Source organism: Filicampus tigris, chromosome 7 (genome assembly GCF_054856515.1).
Source record: "Filicampus tigris isolate MCC_2025a chromosome 7, RoL_Ftig_1.0, whole genome shotgun sequence".
NCBI classification, from domain to species: Eukaryota; Metazoa; Chordata; class Actinopteri; order Syngnathiformes; family Syngnathidae; genus Filicampus; species Filicampus tigris.
Window position 1 is genome coordinate 3,398,394 of NC_141223.1, and position 25,938 is coordinate 3,424,331.

A 25,938-nucleotide genomic window follows, 5' to 3' on the forward strand; every position below is an offset into this window, starting at 1 on the left:
TGAAATCTTCCCATGTTTAGTCAATCTATAGCCATTAATACCGTATATTAGTGTTACTTTTTTAAGGAAATAAATATTTATTTATTCTTAGTATATGCATATGTCATATTTAAGACGTGAGCGGCTCAATTTTTCCATATTACGAAGAATCAGTAACGTGTGAATGTTCGACATTGTGTAATTTCTATAATGTTCCATAAGGAAATACTGATGTGGATATGAGTCAATCAAGTTTCTTTGCGGTTTTGAGCTCTGCATTGCCTAACAGCACAGGTTATGATGCAAGTATTGGCTCTTTGCAATTCTGTAGTAATCCTGATAACATGTCACACACTCTGACTAAGCACTCCCAAATAGAAATGTTGGTATTTATGCATGTTATTGTTTATTTAAATGAACTTTTGGGGGTGGGAGTTCTCTTTTTGACAACAAAAAGTTAAAGACCTGATAAAACACTTTAATGCGTTTAAAGTACAAGAACGGAGCAAGTAACTCAAAATGATTTCACTTGAATGAAGCAAGTTTCTTTCAGATAACCTCACAATATGTTGACAGCAGTGGTCCCCTCACGGACCTGATGAGTAGCCATCAGGCCGGTTCCAAAACAAGCTCACCAGTGATGGGAAATTGCTGTTTTTAAGGAATGTTATAGAAGTGATCATTTAAAAATGTAAACTGGCAGAGATTTATAGGGCAAAAAGTTGCGTATTGGTGTTTATCTATTTCCTTATTTTTGTGACAAAACATTTGCATGACCAGTGTCTTCACTTAAATGAACATCATTAATTAAAATCATGAGTTACGATTAATAATGATGATGATTATGATTCATAGCATATAGTAATCATCGTCATAATCATTTACATTTGTTATTTCAAAACTGTGGATTAAACTGTGAATTATCGGAGAAGAAAGTGCAAAGAAACTAATCAGAAGAGGTAGCTCAGAGTTACACAAAGGTTGGTGAGCCCCAATCTACAGTATTACTTTATGAGAACGTTTAGACCTTTCTGAGCTCAATTAATATCCATTAAAGCCCCAGAAATAATGATTTTATTTTTTTTTATATATTTGAGCATGATGTTCAAAACAAAATGAACAAACTACAAAATAAAATTACAATTGAAACTCAAAAGGAGTAGGTTGAAGTTCAGAGAACCTATAAATATCCTTATAAATATCCTTATAAATTTTACATTTTATTAGTATCATAGTTTCTTTTGCTGGATTTTTTTTGGACTTTTAGATGCAAGCAGGTTTCTATCTAAATTTATATCTAAATTTCTGAGACAGAAACTGACAAATTCATTATATCATGTGTTGGCACAACTTTGACATAAACATTAAATTATTGCTAAATAATACAACAGATAATATTTTTTACACTAAACATTTTTTTTTTTTTAACTTACAGCATTCTATTGAGTTGAATTGAATAGTTGTATTTGCTTGTACTGCTTCATAGTGCGGCACGTGGCATCCATTACCAAATATGTTTTCTTATCCAAGAATCATCCATTATACAGTAATTATGTCCCGGCCTTTTCATCCATTGTGACAGTCGATCGTGACCCATGTCAATTTCTGCGCACCCTCAGACGTTAGTCATCTGCTTTTCGGAGGAGGCTGTGGTAGCGTGAGTCGTGATGCTGTTCTTGGCCGCGTGGTCCTCGCTGAGTAAGTGCAGGACGTTGCACAGGGAGCGGTTCATGGTGTCTTTGAAGCTTCGGCCCAGACACACGTAAAGCAGCGGGTTGAGGCAGCTGTTAAAGTATGCCAGGCATAGGGTCAAAACATGGGCCAAGTACACGGATGGGTGGTGAGGGGAATGCCGAGGGGTCACCAACACCAAAAAGTCGACAATGTGCAAGGGCAACCAGCACAGGAAGAAGCTGAGCACCACGGCAACGATGACTTTCAGAGTCCGCTTGGGGCGACTTCGGCTTTTTGCCACTTTACTGTCGGCTCTCCTGTAGACCATCAAGTGGCAGATGACGATGACCAGGAACGGCAGGAGGAACCCGAACAGGAAGCGGAGTGTTGTGACCAGCCAGGCGCTCTGCACACTATGAACTGTCAAACACTCTCGCTTGTGCACGCCTGCTGCGATCTCTCGAGTGTACACAAACTGGGGGATGCTTCCTATCAGGGCCAGACACCACACCACAACGCAGCCCAGGGCGGCATACTTGGGTCCCCTGTTGTTGTGGCTCCACACGGGCCTGGTCACCAACAAAAACCGATCCAGACTTATCAAGACGAGCTGCAAGATGCTGCAATACATCACCAGGTAGAAGAGGCCTTTGACCAATGTGCAAGCCATCGGGCCAAAGTGCCAGTGGTCATCGTGGGCGAGAGGCACCATGAGAAGAGGCAGCGAGAGGCAACACAGGAGGTCAGCCAGAGCCAGGTTGAGGAACCAGATGGAAGTGACCGACGCGGGCATTTTGAAACCGGTCACCCACACCACTATGGCATTCCCAGGAACGCCCAACAAAACCACAAGGGCGTAGAAGATCAGAGCCACGATCTGAATAGGCTGAATCTTGGGCGTCGCGATGTCGGGAAATTCGAGAAAGGTGAAGTTGCCATCTGGAATGCTGAAGTTGAATTCATAGATGTCACTCAAGTCATAGAGGTTGTCCATGATTAAGCTGTAAATTCAAAATAAAATGTTAGCGATTTAACTTCATGACGTAGACACTGCCCCCAACATTTTCTATGCCCCGCAACTTAGAGACTTTTACTATGTTTTTACAGCCCTTCATAAAGTATTCTCTAGACTCTAACAGGGGGCTGTTCAAACTTTTTCTTCTAAAAGGTCGAATATTAAAAAAAAAAAAAAAAAAAAAAAAGATTAAAACAAAAATGAATGCAAGGATGCTTTGACGGCTGACTTTGGGCATGAAGCAGGTTACATCCTGGACTGGTTGCCAGCCAATCACAGGGTATATGCAGCAAGGCTCGAAATAAGCGTTTTCACATCGCAGGTTGTTCAAATTACCGATTGCACAACTTCAGGGCTATCCAACATTAGAGGTTCTACTTTCATTTTAAAATACCGTATAGATGTGGGCTCAGTTTTGGTGAGGTGGGTACACTTACCTAGAAGAACCAAATACTACACTCTTTAGCTAACATCAATAAACTGTCACAAGTCTAAATGATCAAAATTTAGTTATATAATATGTGTGAGAAAAGTTCAATGACAGCAATTTTATTTAAAGTTTGAAATGCAAGACACACAAATAATGTACTTTACTCACCGTGTCACAGCTGTTGATGTTGCACTCGTGACTTAGCTGGGAGGAAGTTATGCACTTTTCTCATTTTGCAATGTTTTATACCACAAGCCTCGGAAACACACACACACACACACACACACGCGCGCACGCGCACCCCCCCACGCACACACACACGTCAGCATCAATTTTTATGTGACCACGTTAAAAACAGTGACGTGTGACAAGGTCATGGCTGGTCAGGCCTTAATATCAGAGTCAGATTTACAAATTGATGAGCCAAATGGAATGGAAAATGGAACATTAAATTATCAGCCAAATATTCAAAACGTTTTTAAAAAAAATGAAAGATTATATCCTGCGATTGGCTGGTGACCTCTTCAGGGTGTACCCCACCAACCGCTCAAAGACAGCTGGGATAGGCTCCAGCACACCTTAGTGAAGAGAAGAGGTTCAGAAAATGTAAGGATTGGGAAAATTATTCTGTTTTGTTTTACTGATCTCCGTTGTGTGCACAAACTGATGAATGCTTCGTATCAGGGCCAGACACCATTCCGCAAGACAACCCAGGACAGTCAAAACATTTTCTTCTTAGGGTCACAAGGAAGCAAGGGTCACTTTGACAGCTGGCTTCAGGCGAGAGGCAGCGTACACCACGGACTGCTCGGCAGCCAGTCACAGGGCACATACAGTATAGGCAACACGTTCCCAAGTATTCATTTCACCAAACAAGCTGGTTTTTGGAATGTGGGAGAAAGGTGGCGTATCCGGACAAAAGCCGCGTGAGCACAAGAGGGAAACGCAAACTACGCACAGGGAGAAAGGAGCCGAGACTCAAACCCAGAACTGTGAGGCAAAAAAGCTCACCGCAAGTTCACCAAAACAATTTCCCAAAGTTCCAATAACTTTACGTGCAATTTCAAGCGACGGTTTATTAAGTACCTCACAAGTGTAAAAAGAAGTTATTGAGTTATACTCCAATGAATGTGATAACAAAAAAGACATCAAATGTATATTATTCTTTTCTTCTTTTCTCGCGATCCCTTTGTTAAGTTTATGGAATACGCATTGCAATATATATGTGTATATATGTATATATGTATATGTATGTATATATATATGTATGTATATATATGTATATATATGTATATATATATATATATATATACATATATATATATATATAAACATATATGTATGTATGTATGTATGTATGTATTTTGTGTAATTGTTAAGTGTGCGTGCGTGTTAATGTGTGTGTCTGTGTTATACTTATTTGTTAATCCCGAGAGTCAAGGACACCGCAGTAGAAAAAATAAGCACTGATATTTGATTTTTTTACCTTACAGATTTTTATTAAGTTGAATCGAATCACATGGTTTTATTGCTTCATAGTGAGGAACGTGGCATATATTACCATATACTTTAGCATATATGGTTACTTCCCCATGAAAGAGCTAAAATAATTGTTCGTTACTTAAAGGAACAAAGAAAGTTCCATCCTCTTCATCTCCTAGCACACTTGATCATGGCCCATGTCAATTTCTGCATCCCCTCGCACCATAGTCATCTGATTTTCTGAGGTGCTTTTGGGCTTGGACTTTTGAGTAGCGAGGCTGGTCACGGGCATGTGGTCCTCGTTGAGGAAGTGGAGAACGTTGCACAAGGAGCGGTTCAAGGTGCCTTTGAAGCCTCGGCTAAGGCACACGTAAAGCAGCGGGTTGAGGCAGCTGTTGAAGTACGCCAGGCAGAGGGTCAAACAATGGGCCAGGTACACGAATGGGTTGTGAGGGGAATGCAGAGGGGTGACCAACAACAAGAAGCTGACAATCTGCAAGGGCAGCCAACATAGGAAAAAGCTGAGCACCACGGCAAGGATGACTTTCAGAGTCCGTTTGGAGCGAGACCTGTTGGTTTCCATTTTACTGTCGGCTCGTCTGTAGACCATCAGGTGGCAGATGACGATGACCAGGAACGGCAGGAGGAATTCGAACAGGAACTGGAGTACGGCGACCAGCCAGGGGCTCTGCACATGGTGAATTCTCAAACACTCTCGCTTGTGCGCGCCCGCCATGATCTCCCTAGTGTGCACCATCTGAGGGATGCTTCCTATCAGGGCCAGACACCACACCGCAAGGCAACCCAGGACAGCATACTTGGGTCCCCTGTTTCTGTGGCACCACATGGGCCTGGCCACCAACAAACAACGATCCAGGCTTATCAAGACGAGCTGCAAGATGCTGCAATACAACACCAGGTAGAAGAGTCCTCTGACCAATATGCACACTATGGGGCCAAAGTGCCAGTGGTCATAATTGGCCAGAAGCATCATGAGAAGAGGCAGCGAGAGGCAACACAGGAGGTCAGCCAACGCCAGGTTGAGGAAAAAGATGGTTGGGACCGACGGGGGCATTTTGAAACCGGTCACCCAAATTACTATGGCATTCCCAGGAACGCCAAACAAACCCACAAGGGAGTAGAAGGTCAAAGCCACGATGTGGACAGGGCTGATTGTGGGGCTCCTGATGTCGGGAATGTCTGGAAGAATAAAGTATACATCTGGATATCTGTTGCTGGGTCCAGAGATGTCACTGAAGTAATCGAGGTTGTCCATGATTAAGCTGCAAATTCAAAATAAAATGTTAGCCATGTACCTTCATGACATGGCTGCTGTCCCCAACCTTGCCCCAAAACTTTCACTGTTTTTTTTTTAACCGCTCATAGATGGAGGGGAGCCTCTAACACGCGAGTGGGTAAGGGGTTGGGGTTTGTTGACGGTCCAAGCATTGTCTTCTAAAGGTCACACATATGAAATCGAAGGATGCCAGGGTCACTTTGATTAGCTGACTCATCAGTCAAACTAGTTGTAAGAAACATTTCATAGCATCAATTTTGTTTAAAGTTTCAAATAAAGGTTTCACAAACGTACTCACCGAATGTTTTACTCACGACATCACGGCTGTTGATGGTGCACACGTGTCTTAGCTGGGTGGATTTTAACCACTTTGCTCCTGTTGCAATGTTTCTCAACCTTTATTGAGCAAAGGCACATATTTCACATCGGAAAAAAAGTTCACGGCACACCACGAAGCAAAACGATTAAATTAAGTAAATCAAGTACCTTCACCAGCATTTAATTGTTTTGCCTGTTGCTGTACGTCCCTGGCATGCATAAATGAACAAAACCGTTTTTTTTTATTAGAAACTGTTAACATTCACGGATTGTGGCAGTGAGACAAAATGCCTTATTGACACGTTTATTTTCATCGTTTATACAGTGAACCCATTATATGTACATTATATTCACAGGTCAGCCTAGACACTGATTATTCATAACAATGACTACACTTCTGTGTTATCTGAATTGCTCTACAAGCCAGAGCTGCCTTTTTTTGACAAAATGATTCCTTTCTTAAAATGTATTAATGTTCCAATATACTATGATGACTATTTAATAAGTAAGAGCTATCCACTGAAGTCACCATTGGTTCGTCAAGGATTGATGAAAGAGTTCAACAGGCTAAATGATCTTTGAGGAACAGAGTAAAAGGAACCAAATATTATGCAACGGCAGCATGTCCACAGCGCTATGACTCACTGATGTGTGAGTTAGAAAAATTAAACATAACACGAAGGCTCTAAATGTTGGAAAACACACGTACACACACACAAACGGGAATGTTCAATGAATGTTTGCATTTTTTTGAATGTGTGTTTGCGTGATTATGATCTTCATCAGTGTGTTGCCAAGTGTGCAGACATGCCCATTTATGGCTTCTCTGTGAGCTTCACCGGCTGTTTATCAGCACTTGAAAATATTTTCCTCTTTCAGCACTGCCGCTTAGTATTCCAGCTCATACGCATAATCTTTCATTGTCAGTGCCAAATTGTTCTTGTGTCCTCGTGGGGTCTTCAGAGGTTTCGGTTGAGGCCGGAAACGCAGCTTGGTGGAAGTGTGGGGGTGTCATCTCGAAACGCATCTGACTGTAGGTCTGCCAAAGACAAAATTGGAAAGTGACCGTGAAAACTGCACAGACGATAAAGGTTTTGTTGGTTTTTTTTGTTTTTTGTTTTTTTTTTAGATGGACCACTTCGATAAGGACTCACAGGAACAGGAACAATGGAAAGAATTGAGCAAGACCTTCAACAAACAGCAGCTGAAGAAAAAAAAGTATGTTCTTTTTTTCCTCCACATTTTCAACTATATACCCGTTCTTGCTTTCCTCAGCCCACCTCAATCTCCTGAGGAAATAAAGGCATTGGTGGGCTTTATTTATGATGTTGGACTATATTAAGTCCTTGGACATCTGGATGGCGAAATAATTACCCACTCCTCTGATGAAAAATAGAGGACGAATCATCCTAAAATCCACTACCGTTCTTCTCTTTCGAGTTTAATTAGTCTGCATGAAAGGCAGCTGTGTGGATTCACATTCAAGCCCCAACACCCAGACATCGGAACTCTCCTGTGCTTAGCCCCAAAGCCGAATAAATTGAAGGGCTTCATCATGAAGGACACCGAGCAAAGCCTAATAAAACACTGGAATAAACGTTGGAATAAACATGACACGCTGTGGTGATCCCTCATGGTAGAAGCTGAAAGACAATACTTAGTCATACTCTAAGCACAATTCTGCTTCTTTGGCGGGTGATTGGACTTTCTGACACACTGACCGCAGAATCCACACCGTTATCCTCACCCAAGGCATATACACAAGAGTTTAGCTAGACATCGACCAGCGGTCATGTCATTACGTTTGCAGATGACGGAGCCATTGTTGGACGACAAGTCATCGTTGCAGCAGGAAGTTGCACAGTTGGTACTGTCTGACCTCCACATCAGTGGAAAGGAAATGAAAAGGATCGTCATGGATTTTTGGAGGAGTAGCTGCTCCCACACCCAACTACCCCAACTCTATCCCCTCCTCCAATTTTCATCAGAGTTGCTGTGGAAACAGTCCAAAGCTTCTTCCTTAGAGTCTGGTTTTCCCGGGATTTTACGTGGGCTTCTGCCAAAAGCATAAAGAAGCCACACCAACGGCTTGATTTCCTCAGGAGATTGAGGCGGGTCTGCTTCAGCCAGATGATTGAGACATTTTTCTACTGTGTTTATGGTGGAGACGACACAGACCATTACCTTTGGTAAAGATACTACTCCAAATTATTCAGCTTCAGACATTAATGTCTCCACAAAAGCAACGGGAGAAAACATTCTACAGTGTGAAGTGAAATAATCGGACTTTTCTGAAGTTGCTAAAAATGAAAACAAAGCACGGTTTCATGATGGAGAATGTGGTTCACATCCGCCTCACAGTTCTACGACCCAGGGTTCAGTCTCAGCTCTGGCCTTTCTATGTGAAGACTGCTTGTGCGCATATTCTCTGGATGTTCTGTTAAAGAATATACTAACTGACAGAGGTGGGCATTCCATCAGACTGACGGGCCGATCCGTCAGCCCGTCACGTACGGACGTCCGTTTTGCTGACGATTGATGAATGACGGGACATGATGGCCTGTCACTAACCCTCACTGGTGGACCCTCGTTTTTCTGGCGTTTTTATTAGGGGGACTAGCGGACCTCTGACGGACTAACAGATGGATTTAGCTGACAAACAAATGGACTGGCTAACGGACTGACTAACTGACGGACTGACAATTACAATTCAGTCGGTCACGAAAAATGATGGACTGACAAATGACGGACGGGTACCCTGGTCGGTCACGGATGACGAATGACGGACCAGCAGTATTTTGTATAATGCCCACCTCTGCTAACTGAAGACTAAATTGTCCATAAGGGTAAATGTGAGTGAGAAATGGCTTTCGGATTGGCCGGCAACAAGTTCAGGGTGTACTCTCTCGCCTAAGAATCAGCTAGGTTCGGCCTACTCACCTGCGACCCTAATAAGGACAAGTGGTATAGAACAGAAACATGGCCCTCTAAAACTAACCCAAACCCAAATTTCAATATATCCAACTCACCAATGAGTGTCAATCCTTGCTGCTGACTCAGAATAACTGATGTTGTCGCCTCCTCATCCTCCTCTTCCTCCTCTCCCCAGTCGGCAATGTTGGCTGGGGGGATGCACTGCTCCAAGAAGAGGTCCTCCTCATCCTCATCCATGTCCATGTTTTCCGGGGGCCAGCGTAGTTCTCCGCTCTCCACCTCGCTCACCTCAGTGGGCTCCACAACAATGGAGGGTAGACGCTCCCTCTGGTGGTTGTGAGCCAAGCTGTTCAAAGACGTCTCTGGGCCAAGCACTACCTCTAGGTCAGGGAAGATCTGGAAGAAGAGGGAGCAATTGAAGTAAGTTTAACTGAGAGTAAATTGAACTTTCTATTGTTTGTGTAAACGGCCTAACAAATTAAAAGAGAGCAAGAAATAGCCCTGCCATGTCATTTTATGACATAGCTCTGATACGATCGAGAATTGTGACTCGGACTTCCTTGGCATTTGACGCAAACTTGTGTCAGACTCGCAATATATTTTTATAGTCCCAACCAAGTCCGCGTAAGTTTTTTATTCCTGAATAATAATGTCCTCCTCCTAAAGAAACTTGAAATAAAGTTTTTCAGATTATTAAAATAGCTATCCGATTGGTTAGCCAGACAGACTTTTCCTTTAAGTCATGTCAACCAACAGGGTTTTGCCAACAGGACTGGCGTTAGCCACAAGAACAACAACAAAAAAAGGAACATGAAGCAACCTGCAGATTCTGTAAGAAGGCAATTACGGACACATACGGCACCACGACGAACGTTGTTCGACACTTGCAGAGACACCACAAAAAGAAGCCATTGTTTTTCTTGTTTACCTGCACAAACAGTTAATAAAGCAAAGGATTCCATGTAATCGAAGAGGAGTGTTCAGCATTATGACATTTCTCCAGTTTTATGGTCATGAAAATAGTATTTTTCGGTCTTAAGCTTTACGCTTGATCTCATCTGGACTTGGACTCGGACCTTGTGGACTCCAACTTGACTTGGACTCGATAAAGATGGACTTAACTACAGTCCCGGAGCCAAGACTCGAACACCGAACCTCCATCTGTGAAGCAAAACCACATTCTCCACCGGGCTAAACGAGGCATTTTGGAAAGACCCATTTCACATAACCGGATAAGATGATAAGTACCTGGAAAGGTAATCGTTTCTCCTTTCTTTGCAGATCTTCAGAATTTGAACCACTTAGCTCCTCCATCCCCCTGCACACACAACGAAAACACTACAGCATAAGATAAAGTAGACAACATAAAAAAAACTTTGACTTAATGTCAAAACCTTCATCCAACAACTTCTTGCCTTCAAATAAAGTTTATCTCCTTTTGATCATACACCATCACCAACGCATGAGGTTGTTTCTAACAACTTTGAGGTTTTAGACATAACCACAAGCAGCTTCCTGAAGTCACGTGATTATAAATTAAGCTTAAAAACCTTCATAATTGGAAGGAATGTCATCCCAGGGACCCTTCGGAATACATAAGTGGATTGGAAAGAAAATGCACTCTGGAACCCAAAACTGTGTGACGTTAAGTTTCATTCCTCGCTTAATGAAATTTGCAACAGTTTTGGCCAAGCTCTTGCCATTGACGCTTTTACGATTAACACACACTTTAAAATCTGTCATTTGACATTTCTTTGCCGTTCCTTCTAACTTGACAGGCATTTGCAGTATTTTGATACAAAACATTATCATAAACAACACACTTTCTTGTGTTACAAGCTAAATGTCAGCTTTCTCAGGCTCAGCGTTCTCAGGTTTACAGTCACTCCTCCATTTCTAAAGCTGCAAGACTAAGTGAATTATGTGGCTGTGTTTGCTTGTGTGTCATCACATGGTGTCTCCTGTAACACACGCACACACACACTGCAGATTAGCGCAGAGTCAAACAGAGCTTTGCACAAAAAATGGATTATGTCTGCTGCTGCTCATAATTCATGTTGTGACAGTGAGCCATGCCGAACACATGCACTCGACGCCCTCCGTCTGGAAGAGAGGGTGGGAGCGTGGCCACTGCGTTTCATCTGCCACCAACCATTTGCTGCACTCTCCAAACGTGATAGTTGATGCGAGACATGCCAAGGTCCCCTGTTATCTTTAGTCCACAAAGATTCCTGATGTGGAGCGCGTGGTGTGTTCAACAGACGCTTCAAAAAAATTCCTTCACTCCGGCTCCATATAGCTTCAATCTCTTCGGGGTGGCCATAAACACTGAGAGGGGAATTAAGAAAGACTGAGGATCTGTCTGAATGCTTTTTTTTTTTTTTTATCCCTCGCTACTTGCTTTTTCTCTTTTTTTATTGCTGTTTCTCTGGCTCCAGCCCTGCTTTCCTCTATATTGACTTTCAGAGTCATGGTGTAACACGCAATCTCGTAAAATCGTGCTTACTCTTTAATGACATCTCATCTGAAAGACAAATCTAATCTCAGTGTTGCTTTATATAGAATCTGCTTTGAACACATTTTGGGTGTTAGGTAACAACAACACTTAGCTATAATGTTTTAGATTTTTATATATATATATATATATATATATATGTATATATATGTATATATATATATATATATATATATATATATATATATATATATATATATATATATATATATATATATTTATTTATTTATTTATTTATTTATTTTATTTTATTTATTTTTTTTAAGACTACCAATACATTTTGGAGGTATTTTGTAATTGAACATTGTTAGTGACTAATAATTGCAAATGAAAAAGTTAGTTACCAAATTCATGTCTATTTCAAATTAGAGGACCTACAGATCAGATTATCCGAACAGGAATCGGACTTCCTTAAAAGGGGATTTAAAGAAGTGGAAAGTAATGTAAGTGATCCGTTCGAAATATTTTATTACAGATTAATTGTAAGAAAAAAAACTGCTGTAAAGTACTTAAAAACGCTGTTTGAGTGATCAAATCCAACGGCTTTGGTTATTGTGATAGAAACTCAGTGTTAATAGTAACAAGTAATTCTCAATATGAAATGTATTTAGTCATTTAATTTTTAATTGTCTTCCTTTCAAAAGTTAAATGCCCAATTACCCCCCAAAAAATACAAAATCAAAATGTTAAACTTGAAAAGGGTTCATACCGCTCCAATGTGAATATTGCCAATTTCCCCCCAAAAAATACAAAATCAAAATGTTAAATGTGAAAAGGATTCATACCGCTCCAATGTGAATATCCCACAACTGCTTGAAAAGCAAATATAGAAGCACTAAATTAAAAATGCAAAAATGTCTCAAATTCTTTGGTAAACTTCCATGCAAAACTGTAGTTAGTTAGTTAGTTAGTTAGTTGGTTAGTTTCCTTCACATAGGCTACTGTGTTCTTCACTGCAAAATGTAAATGGCAAATGTGTAATAGATTAATACATTAATAGATTAAACCATAACTACTGTATGTTCAATATACAATCTATTTAGCGCAAATATGTTTATTTGTGACTGTAAATGTACTTTTCGTTGAACCATTTGGAGGTTACCTTTTATATGAATTCTTGAGCATCAAAGTTTGATGTTCTTGCTTATTAATTTGCGAATTTCAAAATATGAACATGGCAAGTGGAACAGAAGCATAATGCAGCATTAGCATGCTAATATAATAGCTGGTCGCTTGCATACAACAACAAGACAGACAGCTCTATCTGCTGGCCTAGTGTTGCATGACTTGCTCACTAAATGACGCTGACACTTGCATGGCAGCTTCTAGTAACTCCATATTGATTTATTTTTAGAATGTTTCAGGCTAAAAAAAAAAACTATTTTATGAATACAAGACCCAATTTGACTGAAACCAAGAGGTATTGATTCTTAGGCTGCGTTTGATTAAATAAAAACATGAGATGGGGAGGCGGCACGGTGGTCGACTGGTTAGCACGTCCGCCTCACAGTTCAGAGGTCGTGGGTTCGATCCCGGCTCCGGCCTCCCTGTGTGGAGTTTGCATGTTCTCCCCGTGCCTGTGTGGGTTTTCTCTGGGTACTCCGGTTTCCTCCCACATTCCAAAAACATGCATGGTTGGTTGATTGCCCCTAGGTGTGTTTGTCTTTGTGTGCCCTGCGATTGGCTGGCAACCAATTCAGGGTGTCCCCTGCCTACTGCCCGAAGACAGCTGGGATAGGCTCCAGCACGCCCCACGACTCTTGTGAGCATAAGTGGTATAGATAATGGATGATGGAAGATACGCCATTTATTTATGCAAGTATAGAGGAGTGCTTTCACTGATGATGGCCTTATTGGATGTTGTACATGCTATTGTAAATGAGGTGCCACCTAAAGATGCAGGTATATGCAATTAAAAAATATATTTACTGTATATAGTCTTATATAATCCATAATATTGGGTGCTTTTACGCCACTGCAAACTACAATCCCAATTATGAGAATGTATGTTTTTTGTAGGAAGCAAAAGGACAAACGTGGGATAAAACTTTCCTGTGAACTTCTTCTTTGACATCTTTATGAAACTCAGATTTTATGAAGTTAATGTGAATGTGCATGCTACGTTTGTTTTCAGGCTAGACTTAATTAGATTGCGAATGAAGAAACACTGCTTGGCCAAATACCAGGACACTCATCTGGTCTCATTCTATCCGGATTAGCTTTGGAGGGGACGTTGCCATTTTTGACCCATTTGTGGAACATGCACAATCCGACAAATAACGATTTCTGATATGATGCCGATGACAAGTGTGTCACACTAAGCTGTTTTGTGTGCCACCTGGGATGGAAACTTACAGGAGCTATTATGAAGAAGCTTAGCCTCCATGTAATCCCCTCCATATACACTCTCTCTGAACACCTGTGCCTTTCCACTCTCTCCACACTCTGTTTACACTACCAAAACGACAGAATGAGGACCAAAATGATAGTAGCAGAGGTTGTTGTTTGAAAGGAATTGTGCCAAGACTAAAATGCTGCAAGATACAACTTGATTTTTTTTAAACAATCAGTTTTATGGGAGGGCATGGGTTTTTATTCCCAAACACACAATCAACAGAAACTAAACACATTTAAATAAATAAACTTGCAATTAATCAGCTGGATAAACAAGAAATTAAATATGCCCCAGAGTATTATTATCATACACTCTAGAACCATTTGCTAAAAAATAACATAATTTTGGGTAAGAAATGGACCGATCCACTAATTGGGTCAATTCGACCCACCTTCTTGTGTTGTTTTGTACAAAACAGCTTAGTTTTTGGGATGTTTTGTAAAAACTAAACATTTTGGGGATTGTTTTTGCCGAAAACAGAAAGTTGGGTCAAATTGACCCAAGTATTGGATTGGCCCATTTCTAACCCAAAATTGTGTTATTTTTAACCCAACTGTTTTAGACTGTAGGAAAAATGGCAACCCAGGAGTGCAACAATGATGATGATTTTCTATATTGTTAGATGTAAAACAAAAGTTTGGCATCAAGGATGACCTCTCCAATTCAGGTTCAAAATAAGGTCAAGTATAAGAACTCTGCCTCCAATAAAAACCAAACCACGCCCCCTCTTACCCTTCATTTGCTGTCAGGTAGCTGTCGTCTTCGTCTCCATCTTGGCACAGATCCACTGTGGTGAAAAGAGTGGGCACGGTTTGCATAATTGGGGGTTTGGAAGGAGGTGAGCAGCTCCCGCAGCATTCCCCCTCTGCGGAGCTCTCAGCGAGGCTGTTGGTGTCCAGGATGAGGCCTGGATGGGGACGTCCCACACCTTCAGAGATGCTCAGCAGATGAGGATGCAAAGGGGCCGTGTGGCGGGACGGCCTTGCTCCGGTTGGGACGGCGCCTGCCTCGCTTGTGTAGCCTCAATCCAACTTTGCCAACATGTGCTCCCTTCAAACTTCCCTCCTTGTGTCATTGTGCTCCCTCTCCCAGCCCAACCCACAATCAGGCTTTGGATTAGCGTCTCTTTCGATTACACCGGCTTGATGGGTGACGTCAGCCAGGCTTGACAGTCCCCTCTGATGAGTTGGCACAGTGCGTCGTTGGTGCATGTGCAAAGTCACACAGATGGCGAGCACTGTTGACGAGCTGCAGCCTGACTCCAGAGCTGCATGACCACTTGCATGTAGCTCAAACTTTTTGCAATTTATGGCGTCGAGTCCTTCCATCTTGTTTGTTTAAGAGATTCCTTTGTCGCATTCTAGCAATCTGAACTCTGAACTTTGTGTGTTGCTGCGCCATCAGTGAATTTAGACTTGGATGATTCATGGAATTAGCTCAGGGATCAAGGGCTCAGGCTTGGGGAGGGGAGAGAGAGGGAGATATATATAACGGGCAACGGCGACTGCTAAACTGAGTTTCTATGGACAGCAGTGTGTGTAATCCGTTATGTGGGCTATTCAGTATATGGAACAACAAGGTAGTTAAAAAAAATGGACAAAGTAGCATCCTGCTTCTATCTGTGTCCTTTTTGTTTAAACCTTAAATTAATAGACAAACATGTCAGAGATTTTTTGTGTTTTTATTAAGGAAATCCACTATACCAGAAAGGTATATCTTGTGTTATTGACCGATTTAACAACACCATTTAACATAAATTATTTGTCATTGAACAGGTCTTTTTGACGAAAACAGCCCTTGGAAACATTTGTTTTATATTAAAAATCATTATTGTAAACTTTAATTATGTGAAAGATTGATGGTGGGATGAGTGTAATTTATACACACAGCATGTTTATCAGATTAATGTGTGAGGAAGTAGAAGTAAAAGGAGGAAGTGGTTTTGAATTTGTTTACTTTCTTTCTTAGTCTTACGTTCATCTGTAATTACGTTACACATTACTGATGTTTCTTTTCCATGTCTCCTTTTTTATTATTTACATTTTATCATATATTATTTGATTGTCTATGTATCACATACACATTATTACAGATTTATATGAATTAAGATGCTATTCATGATAATAATGTTTACCACAAGACAAGCTACTATATACAAGTGCATTTCAATCACTTAGAATATAGTGGGAACTTAATTTATTTCAATAGTTCCATTTTTGAAACATAATTTATACATAAATTGCGAAATCTTTCATAACATTAGTTTTTGTAATTTTGATGATTTAAGATGACAGTTCAATACAAAATGCCCCATTTCAAGAAATTTTAACATTGTGTATAGAAATAAAATGGATGGCTTCACTGTTTTAAATTGCTCTATATATTGCATACGTTTAAATTCTAATTACTTTAATGAATGAAATTCCCAATATATTATATACTGTATATAGCACGCCTGGTAGACGACGGACAATAATGGCGTTCAGTTTCAACATTGCAAGTGTTACCTCCGACCACTAAGAGGCGCTGTCTTAAAAAAAAACAGAAGCTTCAACCAAATCACACGCATGCGCAGTTCTCTGTTTTCAAATCGTGTGGTTGCTCTTATTTGCATCTCAAGACCGTAGAAGCTCTTTAGCGTAACTGAAATAAATGTAGGTAGTTTTTTTTTTTTTATCCTTAAACACTAGTCATTCCAATGGATTTAGAAACCGGGACATACGAGCCGGGCTTTGTGGGGATCCGGTTTTGTCAAGAGTGGTAAGATTGTGTTACTTGGGTTTAGTTCCATTCAGACTAGCTAGCTATGCTACAAAATGTGAGGGCAATACGAAGGCATCTTAAATAACTGCAAATTTGAGCAGATATGTGAATTGGGGTTGTTGTCTTATAATTGCTTTATTTTTCAGTAACAACATGTTGTACCCAAAAGAAGATAAGGAGAATCGGATATTACTCTACGCGGTAAGTTTGTGGTAGATTTCATACTGTCTTATAACGTAAGAGATGTGCTAAATCCGTTCTTGTTGATACGCTTACTTGAAATCATGTTAACTGTCAAACCGGGCTCCATAATGTCAGATGGGGATTCCTTCATAAACTCACAACGTATCAGAATTTACTTCGACACTTTTAGTTTCTGAATTTTGAAATCATCTCATCTCACAGTGCCGAAATTGTGACTACCAGCAAGAGGCGGACAACAGCTGTATTTATGTCAATAAGATTACCCATGAGGTTGAGTAAGTATGAACATTGTTGCATTTTTGAACTGCATATTGATGTGTGCAGAGTTAAAGTGACAGTGTGTACAATGTTTTGATTTTTCAAAGTTCATTCATTTTGAAAACCCACTATTAATTTCAGTAATATGTCATCAATGTATTTTTTTTATATATATAATTGCATGTGAAGTAATCTGTAACTGTATTGCATAGGGCACGCCTCCCCTACAGGAGACTACCATGTATCACCGCCATTTGTCTGCTACGGGTACCCGAAAGAGAAAAACTTAACGAACGTAGTTTCTCCCCGTCATGTGTAATAAATGCAATGCACTTACTTTGTCACTTGAAAAAAATACTAGACGTCGTTTGTGATAACATTTTGCATGCTTCAAAATGCTCTCACTTCGGGCTTGGGTCATTGCCTTCTATTAGTTCACCACTAGATGACACTAAATTCTACACATTGGGCCTTTAGGTGATGTTTGCATTACTTAACTCTTATCTATTTTCAATTCGTGGTGTTTTCTTAGAACGTCTGCTGTTCCAATCTAACCCAACTTAATTTCTTAAGCACTTTGAAAACACACACAGTGTACCAAAGTGTTGCACAAAACAATAAATACAGGAGGACAAAAAGTTACTTCCAGGTACTCCGGACTTCTCCCATGTTCCAAAAACATGTATAGTAGGTTAATAGAAAACTCTAAAATTGTCCGTAAATCTAATTCTAATTCTGTGATTGGCTGGCAAACAGTTTAGGGTGTACCTTTCCTCTCGCCCGAAGTCAACTGGGATAGGCTCCAGATAAGCGGTTCAGAAAATGAATCTCGACATGCACTGGCAGTCTATGCAGTTAGGCTAAAATGTTGGTATTCACCAACATCCTATCCTCTCCCTTTTCTGCAGTGAATTGACCCAAATCATTGCTGATGTATCTCAAGATCCGACGTTGCCAAGAACAGAAGACCATCCCTGTCCCAAGTAAGTTTCACGACTGGGTACACAACCCATTTGTACAAGCAATACATTCTATATAAAAAGTAAGCTTTTTATTCATTACGCTTGATGATTATCAGACTTAGTCAAAGTGGAATTGTGGTGAATTATATATTTTTTCCTCCCCCCATCTAAAATGTACCTTGTGTACACATTTTTGTAACATTAAGTTTCATGTGTAAACGTTGGCAAAGCACATTTGCAATCAGTAGTTAGTTAATTAATTCACTAATAGTAGTTCATTTTTGGGAATAATTTGTTTTACAGTGTGCCATAGAAAATAATGATTTTGTTAGGAATCTTGTGTGTACTCATTTATGTAACACACCGTACATTCATTTACAGGTCAATGTTATTTTCTTGCGTGACCACCAGAGGACACTTTGCTAAGTTACATGTAGGGCTGTCACAAACTAATCTTTTCTGAATCAATAATCCTATCGATTTTTCCTTCGATTAGTGCTACCAGCGGACGTGAGGACTTACTTAAAAAAAAAAGATCCAGTAACGAACTGCCATGCTCACCAAGGGCCTCATGTACAAAGACTTAAGTGGTTTTAATACAAAAACATGGCATACGGCCAAATCCAAAAAGATATAATTCAAACTCAAACTACAAAATGCAAGCTTTCCCCTTCAGTGTGGGCCAGATGATCAACCAGCACACCCACAAACAGTTGTGGCAGGACAACTTGTGGCTGCTTCACTATGACAGCGCACCGGCTTACAATGCCGTGAGCATCCGACAGTTCGTGGCCGAGAAGAACGGTGCCATGCTGGAGCAATCTCCCTACTCACCCAATTTGGCTCTATGTGCTTTTATTTGTGTGTGTGTGTGTGCGTGTGTCAAGTGGATCAATCAGGGGACCCGAGAATCCTTCCAGGGGTACATGAAAGGCTGGCAAAGTGCATTAGATTTAAGAGGGAGGCAAACCTTGTAGTTTGTTCTGTAGTTAGGATTAGAAATGTATCCTTTGTGGCACCAATAATTGAACTTTTCTGATGCACCTCTTATATGTACTGTATGTATATTCGTGTATTTGGAAATAGATATATGTAGGTTTATATTATTCTTTGTATATTTCTTATGTGTGTACAGGAGTGTAAGAGATGTATCACTAAATGTTTGTATGATGTAACGCTGCATTTACACCATGTCGCTGCCTAGATGCGGTCACAAGGAGGCAGTGTTCTTCCAGTCACACAGCATGAAAGCTGAGGTAATCTTTTTTTTTTTTTTTTTTACATATTCCTGTCCCAGCTTTTATGGTACATACAGTATGTCCAGTGGGATGTGGTATTCTACGGGAGTTGGATTCTAATCCTACATTGTGTTCCTCCCAACACAGGATGCAATGAGACTTTACTACGTCTGCACAGCCCCTCACTGTGGTCATCGATGGACAGAATAGTGTGCATGGCAGCTTTATCAGACAGCTTGCAAATACAGTTGTGTTTTATTAGTTCTTTATTAGTTCTTTATGAGCATTCGTCATTTTTACACGGTTTTGTCATTAAAACAATGGATTGTTTCAATCGTAGGTTTGTGTCATTTTATGGACAGGATGCGACATTCTATGATCAACTGCAACCAGGGACCTCTATACATTAAAATCTCACTGTTCACATCATACACTTCATATTGCATTCATTGTATACGCATCATATACGTAGGGTGCAAAACTCCAACCCCCAAAACAGCTGAATTGAAATAATGTGGCAAAATTAACAGGCAACTTTTTGGTGGTTGGGACAATATTGAAGCTGGGGGACTCCCATTATATACAAGCATGCATGAACACCTTAATCCTGCTCTTGATGTAAAACTGCGCTGTACGGAGATCCATTTCCAGTATTTGAGTTACCTTTTTACTTATGTTATTATGTGAAAAGCAGCTTTCGGTATGGCGCAGTACATTGCAGACTGCACCTCTCAATGCTGTATTTTTCTAATGGCAAGATGCTTGTTTGTGCAAGTGTAATTATAATATTGAAATGTAAGAATGTATTTTTGATTGTGTGTTGGGCGTAATTCGTCAGTGCTGTCTTATTTTTGACCGGGCTGGGTGGTGAGTTAAACAGTTGGCAACAAGTGTGCGGTCACTGATCATGCGCGTTTGTTGCTGAATGCTGCTTTCCCCAAAAGAGGTTCCCTTGGGCTCCTCCCGAGCCACTTTGGATCAAGACTCTGTCCTCACCACACGTCTGCTTGCAACCACAACCACGCTGTTATTTATTTTCTCATCCCAAACATGGACACCTCCAAGACTTCGCACGGTTTCTGCCACAAGTCTTCGTTCAGCATCAGTAGCCTGTTGTGGAAGAACCAGGAGACATCCAGTCATCAGGACCGGGGCGCACTGGTTGATTCTAAACAAGTGAGGAATGATAAAGACCAGATAGGCGGCGTTAGAGCAGACAAACCTCCCTTTAGTTACAACGCTCTCATCATGATGGCCATCCGCCAAAGTCCGGAACGACGCCTCACCCTGAGCGGCATCTATGAGTTCATTATGCACAACTTTCCCTTCTACAGACACAACAGACGTGGATGGCAAAACTCAATACGGCACAACTTGAGTCTAAACAAGTGTTTCGTCAAAGTGCCGCGACATTACGACGATCCGGGTAAAGGCAGCTACTGGGTGCTGGACTCGTGCAGCGAGGACATCTTCATCGGGAGCACCTCGGGGAAGCTACGGCGCAGGACCACACTTGGTACTCCAACTGGTACCTCCTTTGCATCCAAGGGAGCTGCGGTTCGCGTGATGTCCACCAGCTCCTTTTACTGGCCGGTAGGACACTTTATGCCTCTGCCAACACCGGTGCGCACCCAACACTTGGAAGCAGAGCACCAGGCAAACGCGCACCCTCGCGTATCCACGCCGCTTGTGCACACATCACGACCCATCTGTGCGAGCCCAGGTGGTTCCGGTACGAGCAGCTTTGTGCAAGCGCACCAGGAGACGTCTTATATTGGACTCAGCTACGCGCAAAACACTTGGCGAGGAGAATTTGGCATCGACTCCTTCTCTACACCCATCCCGACGTGCACCTGTTCTCTGCGGGGCCAATGTTCTATGATCTCAAGGCAAGCCAATTTGCTCTATTCAAACAAAATGCCGTGTTGTGACTCAAAGTCAACCAACAAGACTTCCCACGGACCATTTCTACCAAGTAGCAGTCACTCGGACCTGGGAAGAACCTGTGTTTGATCCAGTCCCACATACAGTTGTAAAACCCTCAGTAGAACTGTTAGTTAGTGAAGCCCCTGCAGTTTATAATAACAAACATTTGTTCAATAATATTTTAATAGATTTGTTGTGCCCCTCGAATACATAGCCGATATGTGTTTTTATGCTAGAAAAATGTTTTAACTTAACTGTATATAGATTGTTTTTAATGCCTACAATTGTTTCAAGTAGATGAAATGTTTGATTAACAATGCTAAAATTGTTGGGATTCACAGTTAAATTTATTTTTAGACTAATTATATGCCATTTGTATATATGTTTAGACAGCAGGAAGAAGTTAAAACAGCTGAAAAGTTTTCATATTTACCTTTTTTCCACGTACATGAAAACTGCATGAATGTACGTCATTGAGATGCAAAGAAATAAGTCAATAAGTAATATGTAAAGCACCATGTTAGGGAAAAAAACTTGAAATGAAATGGATAAATTGTAGTTCTGTATTACAGAATTAGTTCAACTCAAATAAAATGATTAATAATACTTATTGTATAGTTTTGTTTTTACAGCTGTTTTGGCGAAATTTCTTTTTCAATTTTACAATACAATTTGAATGTTTCATGCAAGTTTAAAATGCTATAATATATGAGGAATTTAAATGGGTATATTATAGCAAAGCACATTATTTTTCTTTTGCCTAAATATGCCATGTATTTTTCATTAAGTCTGTTAAATAAGGATGAAGTAACAATGTTTTTTTATTACATTATGGTTTTGCATATTCATCAATATTTGTACTACCCATACTAGATATATTTATTAGCATGATGCCCGAAACAAATTATTTAAGTGGACGAAAAGTGTTATCATGACCTGCATGAGACACTCCTTACATAATAGTGAACAGTCATATCAGTCTGAATAAAGTGCATTTATACAAAAGAGTATTTTATGTGGCCAAGTTGTTATTCACTATGTTTTTTACGGTTTTGGATTCTTCTCATAGGCTAATTCGTTAAGCTAACTTATATAGTTGAAGAATCAGAAGACATTCGGATGACTATATTAGAATAAAGCGCACTGAGCTACTTTTGGGGGGGCTGCTGAGAATCCACAGTTGATCTAAATCAAACTCCCACACTCAGCAGCACACAAACAGTTGTTATCCACACAAAGTGGTCTCAATCTGCCACCTTTTGATGGTAAGGTGAATGGAGTGCACACACTCAGGCGTCTGGCTGTCTCTTACCAGAAAACCAATCTCTTCATGTCTCATTACATGCTTTGTATGTAATGTAGTCGACATCCCCAATCTCTCTGTCTCATCAGTCACTCACACACACTTTTTCCTCTGTGCTTGATGTGTCTAAGAAGAAAAACAAAGACCAATCTGTTTAGGGCTTTAGTATCACTTTGACTGCTCTTTGTGCAGTACTTAACTGAAAGAGTACCTGTGTAGCTGCATTGACATGGATTTAAGATATCTTAAGCATAATTGTTTGCATTTCTGCCTTGAAGTCAAAGATCACTGGTTCGAATATCAGCTCAGCCACAGACCCTCCTGTGTGGAGTTTGGGTTATACTTTTCTCCAGGCAGGTACCAACTCCGAGTCATTTATGTATACAGTATGTGCTCTGCGATTGGCTAGGTCCCGGATATAACCTACCCCATGTCTCACCCAAGTCAACTGGTATAGGCTCCAGCACTCTAGGCCACAACCATTATGGCAAGCCTGATTTTAAAAAAAAATGGACGGATGGATCAGTTTTATCCAATTTATTCTTCAGCATATTGGATTATTTCTTCTACTAACACCAAAACCACAAACTGGTGCAATATTACATGTTTACACACTTAACACGTTTGCCCGTAGTACAGAAAATCCTTGTCTTACCAACATGTGAAATTTCAAGGTTATGAACGTGATGTTTGCCCATCACCGTAATGGGTGCTTAATGTATGTAACCACATACATTACTGTGTTAGTCTATGCAAATGATAGACTAGAACAGTGCTTTCCAACCTTTATTGAGTCAAGGCACATAGAATATTATTGAATGGCAACAGGTGATACACAGGTCAACTGTACCTTCCACCATCTAGTGGACAGCAGTTGATGTGTCTACTAGTCACTATAACTCAACTCATCTACAGTACTTTGCTGGCATAGATAGATGAACAAAGATATATTATTTGTAGTACAGTAATAATTTCAAGACCAATGAAATTGAACTGGATAATTTCCCATGGAACGATCCCTCACAACATACAGTATGTGCCAAGGTTGGGAATCACTTGATTAGAAAATAATAATAAACTAAAAATATATATATAATTAAATCCTTTTGGTCTGAAACTACCCTATCATCCAGCAAAACCTGTTTAGCAAATATAGATACAGCACATTAGTACGGAGAGGAAAATGAAGGGAAAAAAGGGCTCAAATTTGGTATTGAGTAAGATAGCTGTAAAAAAAAAAAGGTTAGCAGTCAAGAATACATTTTGAAATGTGACGTCTTCAAACAACCCGGAAATTTGGTAAATTTCAGGCGCGGTACACCCGGAAGTAGTTTTGACCCCACGCGAGTAGCTATCGTTGCACTTACGGAGGGAGTCAGAACGTGAGGATTGCAATTTGGCAGAATCATTCATTGGCAATCATGTGAGTATTTTGCACTATAAAAACACAAAACACAGAGGCGACGGGGTGATGACTACTCTTGCAGAGTGTATATTCGAACAGCGATAACATTGTAATTGTAGTGATGGTCGTAAATGTTAGCAATGCTATCGATTAGCCAAGGCCAGTTAGCTGAAGCTAATGTGCCCCTTTGTTTGCCGTTCACTTCTAGTTATAATTTATAACTCTTTAGCTACATCTGCTATGTTACTAAAATCACTAGCTCTTATAACCTAGTACCTTCAAGGTCCAAAGCAATAAAACGCGCTTCTTGCTTCATAAGCTAATATCGAATGCTAATGCTACTATTAGCACGGTAGTCGTTTATGCGAACATTTTGACTTTGTAGTGAGTGCATTCATCACAACGTTACGTGTTTTAGGAATTGCAAATGGCTTGATTTTTTATTATATGTTGTGTTTATTATTACACCTGTAATAATGGGATAGCCACATTTCATTTCCTGCTGTTTGTCTCCATCGCCAGTCCGCTAATGTTCCTACGCCTTAACGTTTCTCGAAGATTTTACACCAAATACCACCTCCAAATATTATACATCAAGTACCACCTCCAAAAATTATTTGCCCTCCAAGTAAGGGTTCACCTTCCCCATCTTGACCAGCATTAAAATACATTATCGTAATCAAAAACGAGAGAGATTTTATTTCTATGAAAGTGTACATTTTTTTATTCTTTGGCTTTCGACCCAACTTGAAACTGATGCTATTCCATTGTTTTCTGGTATCTATTACAGTATTAGTATCAGGGATATTTTTTAATTGACTGTTTTCAGAGTGTCTATTGTTGAATTATTTTTATTTTATGTAAAGTGCTTTGTTACAGCTGCATCTGTTGCTATAAAACTAAAATGGTATTGTATTTAATGTATTTATTTATAAATTAATTTATTTATTGTAGGAGTTTGTTAACCAAGCCCAAGTCAGAAATGACCCCAGAAGAGCTCCAGAAACGTGAAGAGGAGGAATTCAACACAGGCCCCCTGTCTGTGCTCACCCAGTCAGTGAAGAACAACACACAAGTCCTCATTAACTGTCGCAACAACAAAAAGTTGCTTGGGAGAGTCAAAGCTTTTGACAGGTACTTAGCAAACTGTGGCATGTGTCTTTTTGTGGAGTAGAATTAATTTTATATGTCAGATTTAATCCTTGTTTTCCGGTTTATGTTTCAGGCATTGCAACATGGTCTTGGAGAATGTAAAGGAGATGTGGACTGAAGTTCCCAAGAGTGGCAAAGGAAAGAAGAAGTCTAAACCAGTGAATAAGGATCGCTACATCTCTAAAATGTTTCTCAGAGGTGACTCTGTTATTGTTGTGCTGAGAAATCCACTCATCACAGGAAAATGAACTTAATGGTTTCTGGTGGATTATCCCCTGGATCTGTCTTTGCCCCTTTTCTTTCAATAGAAACAGTTTTGTTTTTTATTTTTTATTTTTGCTTTTTGTTTCCTACTTGTAAGACACGGTGTCCGAGGAAAATAGGTCTTTGATTTGTTTGCAGAAGGCTTCTGTATTTTGCATTTTAATAATAAAAAAGATGGTCATCATAGCTCCAACTGTGCAAGGATTTTTTTCTTGTATAATCCCTTTTTAAATTCTAAAGCATATATTCATTTTTTTTTACCCTTAGGACTGCTACTTCAATGTTTAAATAGCAAAATACATCACTTTATATATCAAAGAGAGCAATCACCCTCCTCCCGCAGTCGCCATTTCCCTCTCCCCGGATGGAATCTTATGTGTCAGGCTTGATTTCAGTGGGTAACGCTCAATACATGACAAACTGC

At 40.2% G+C, this 25,938-nt stretch overlaps 6 protein-coding genes across 8 annotated transcripts; 3 read left to right on the forward strand and 3 right to left on the reverse strand.

Moving 5' to 3' along the window:
* Positions 1 to 372: 372 nt before the first annotated feature.
* On the reverse strand, positions 373 to 3,307 carry LOC147144424 (C5a anaphylatoxin chemotactic receptor 1-like). 2 transcript variants are annotated; one of them, XM_086035952.1, is made up of 2 exons: positions 3,267 to 3,307; positions 373 to 2,600 (listed from the first exon to the last, which is right to left on the reverse strand). In XM_086035952.1, exon 2 carries the CDS (start codon positions 2,444 to 2,446, stop codon positions 1,595 to 1,597), a length of 852 nt encoding a protein of 283 aa, XP_085892078.1. In that variant the 5' UTR covers positions 2,447 to 2,600; positions 3,267 to 3,307; the 3' UTR covers positions 373 to 1,594. The 2 variants fall into 2 exon arrangements, with proteins under 2 accessions (XP_085892078.1, XP_085892077.1); XM_086035951.1 differs by having other exon boundaries at positions 373 to 2,654; positions 3,267 to 3,298.
* A 1,274-nt stretch (positions 3,308 to 4,581) lies between these two features.
* On the reverse strand, positions 4,582 to 6,331 carry LOC147144425 (C5a anaphylatoxin chemotactic receptor 1-like). Its single transcript, XM_086036718.1, has 2 exons — positions 6,176 to 6,331; positions 4,582 to 5,863 (listed from the first exon to the last, which is right to left on the reverse strand). Exon 2 carries the CDS (start codon positions 5,854 to 5,856, stop codon positions 4,756 to 4,758), a length of 1,101 nt encoding a protein of 366 aa, XP_085892844.1. The 5' UTR covers positions 5,857 to 5,863; positions 6,176 to 6,331; the 3' UTR covers positions 4,582 to 4,755.
* A 152-nt stretch (positions 6,332 to 6,483) lies between these two features.
* Positions 6,484 to 15,150, reverse strand: lbhl (LBH regulator of WNT signaling pathway, like). The gene is made up of 4 exons (XM_086036719.1): positions 14,772 to 15,150; positions 10,378 to 10,447; positions 9,225 to 9,525; positions 6,484 to 7,234 (listed from the first exon to the last, which is right to left on the reverse strand). Exons 1-4 carry the CDS (start codon positions 14,855 to 14,857, stop codon positions 7,155 to 7,157), a joined length of 537 nt encoding a protein of 178 aa, XP_085892845.1. The 5' UTR covers positions 14,858 to 15,150; the 3' UTR covers positions 6,484 to 7,154.
* A 1,453-nt stretch (positions 15,151 to 16,603) lies between these two features.
* Positions 16,604 to 19,803, forward strand: polr2i (RNA polymerase II subunit I). 2 transcript variants are annotated; one of them, XM_086035749.1, is made up of 6 exons: positions 16,604 to 16,799; positions 16,949 to 17,003; positions 17,208 to 17,281; positions 18,173 to 18,247; positions 19,431 to 19,482; positions 19,612 to 19,803. In XM_086035749.1, the coding sequence occupies exons 1-6, from the start codon at positions 16,738 to 16,740 to the stop codon at positions 19,672 to 19,674; spliced, it is 381 nt and encodes a 126-aa protein (XP_085891875.1). In that variant the 5' UTR covers positions 16,604 to 16,737; the 3' UTR covers positions 19,675 to 19,803. The 2 variants fall into 2 exon arrangements, with proteins under 2 accessions (XP_085891875.1, XP_085891876.1); XM_086035750.1 differs by having other exon boundaries at positions 16,605 to 16,693.
* A 652-nt stretch (positions 19,804 to 20,455) lies between these two features.
* On the forward strand, positions 20,456 to 21,900 carry foxg1c (forkhead box G1c). The gene has a single exon (XM_086036099.1). The coding sequence runs from the start codon at positions 20,515 to 20,517 to the stop codon at positions 21,475 to 21,477; it is 963 nt and encodes a 320-aa protein (XP_085892225.1). The 5' UTR covers positions 20,456 to 20,514; the 3' UTR covers positions 21,478 to 21,900.
* A 2,048-nt stretch (positions 21,901 to 23,948) lies between these two features.
* Positions 23,949 to 25,700, forward strand: snrpd2 (small nuclear ribonucleoprotein D2 polypeptide). The gene is made up of 3 exons (XM_086035649.1): positions 23,949 to 24,116; positions 25,053 to 25,232; positions 25,324 to 25,700. Coding segments are annotated over exons 1-3 (357 nt in total). The 5' UTR covers positions 23,949 to 24,114; the 3' UTR covers positions 25,499 to 25,700.
* Positions 25,701 to 25,938: the final 238 nt, after the last annotated feature.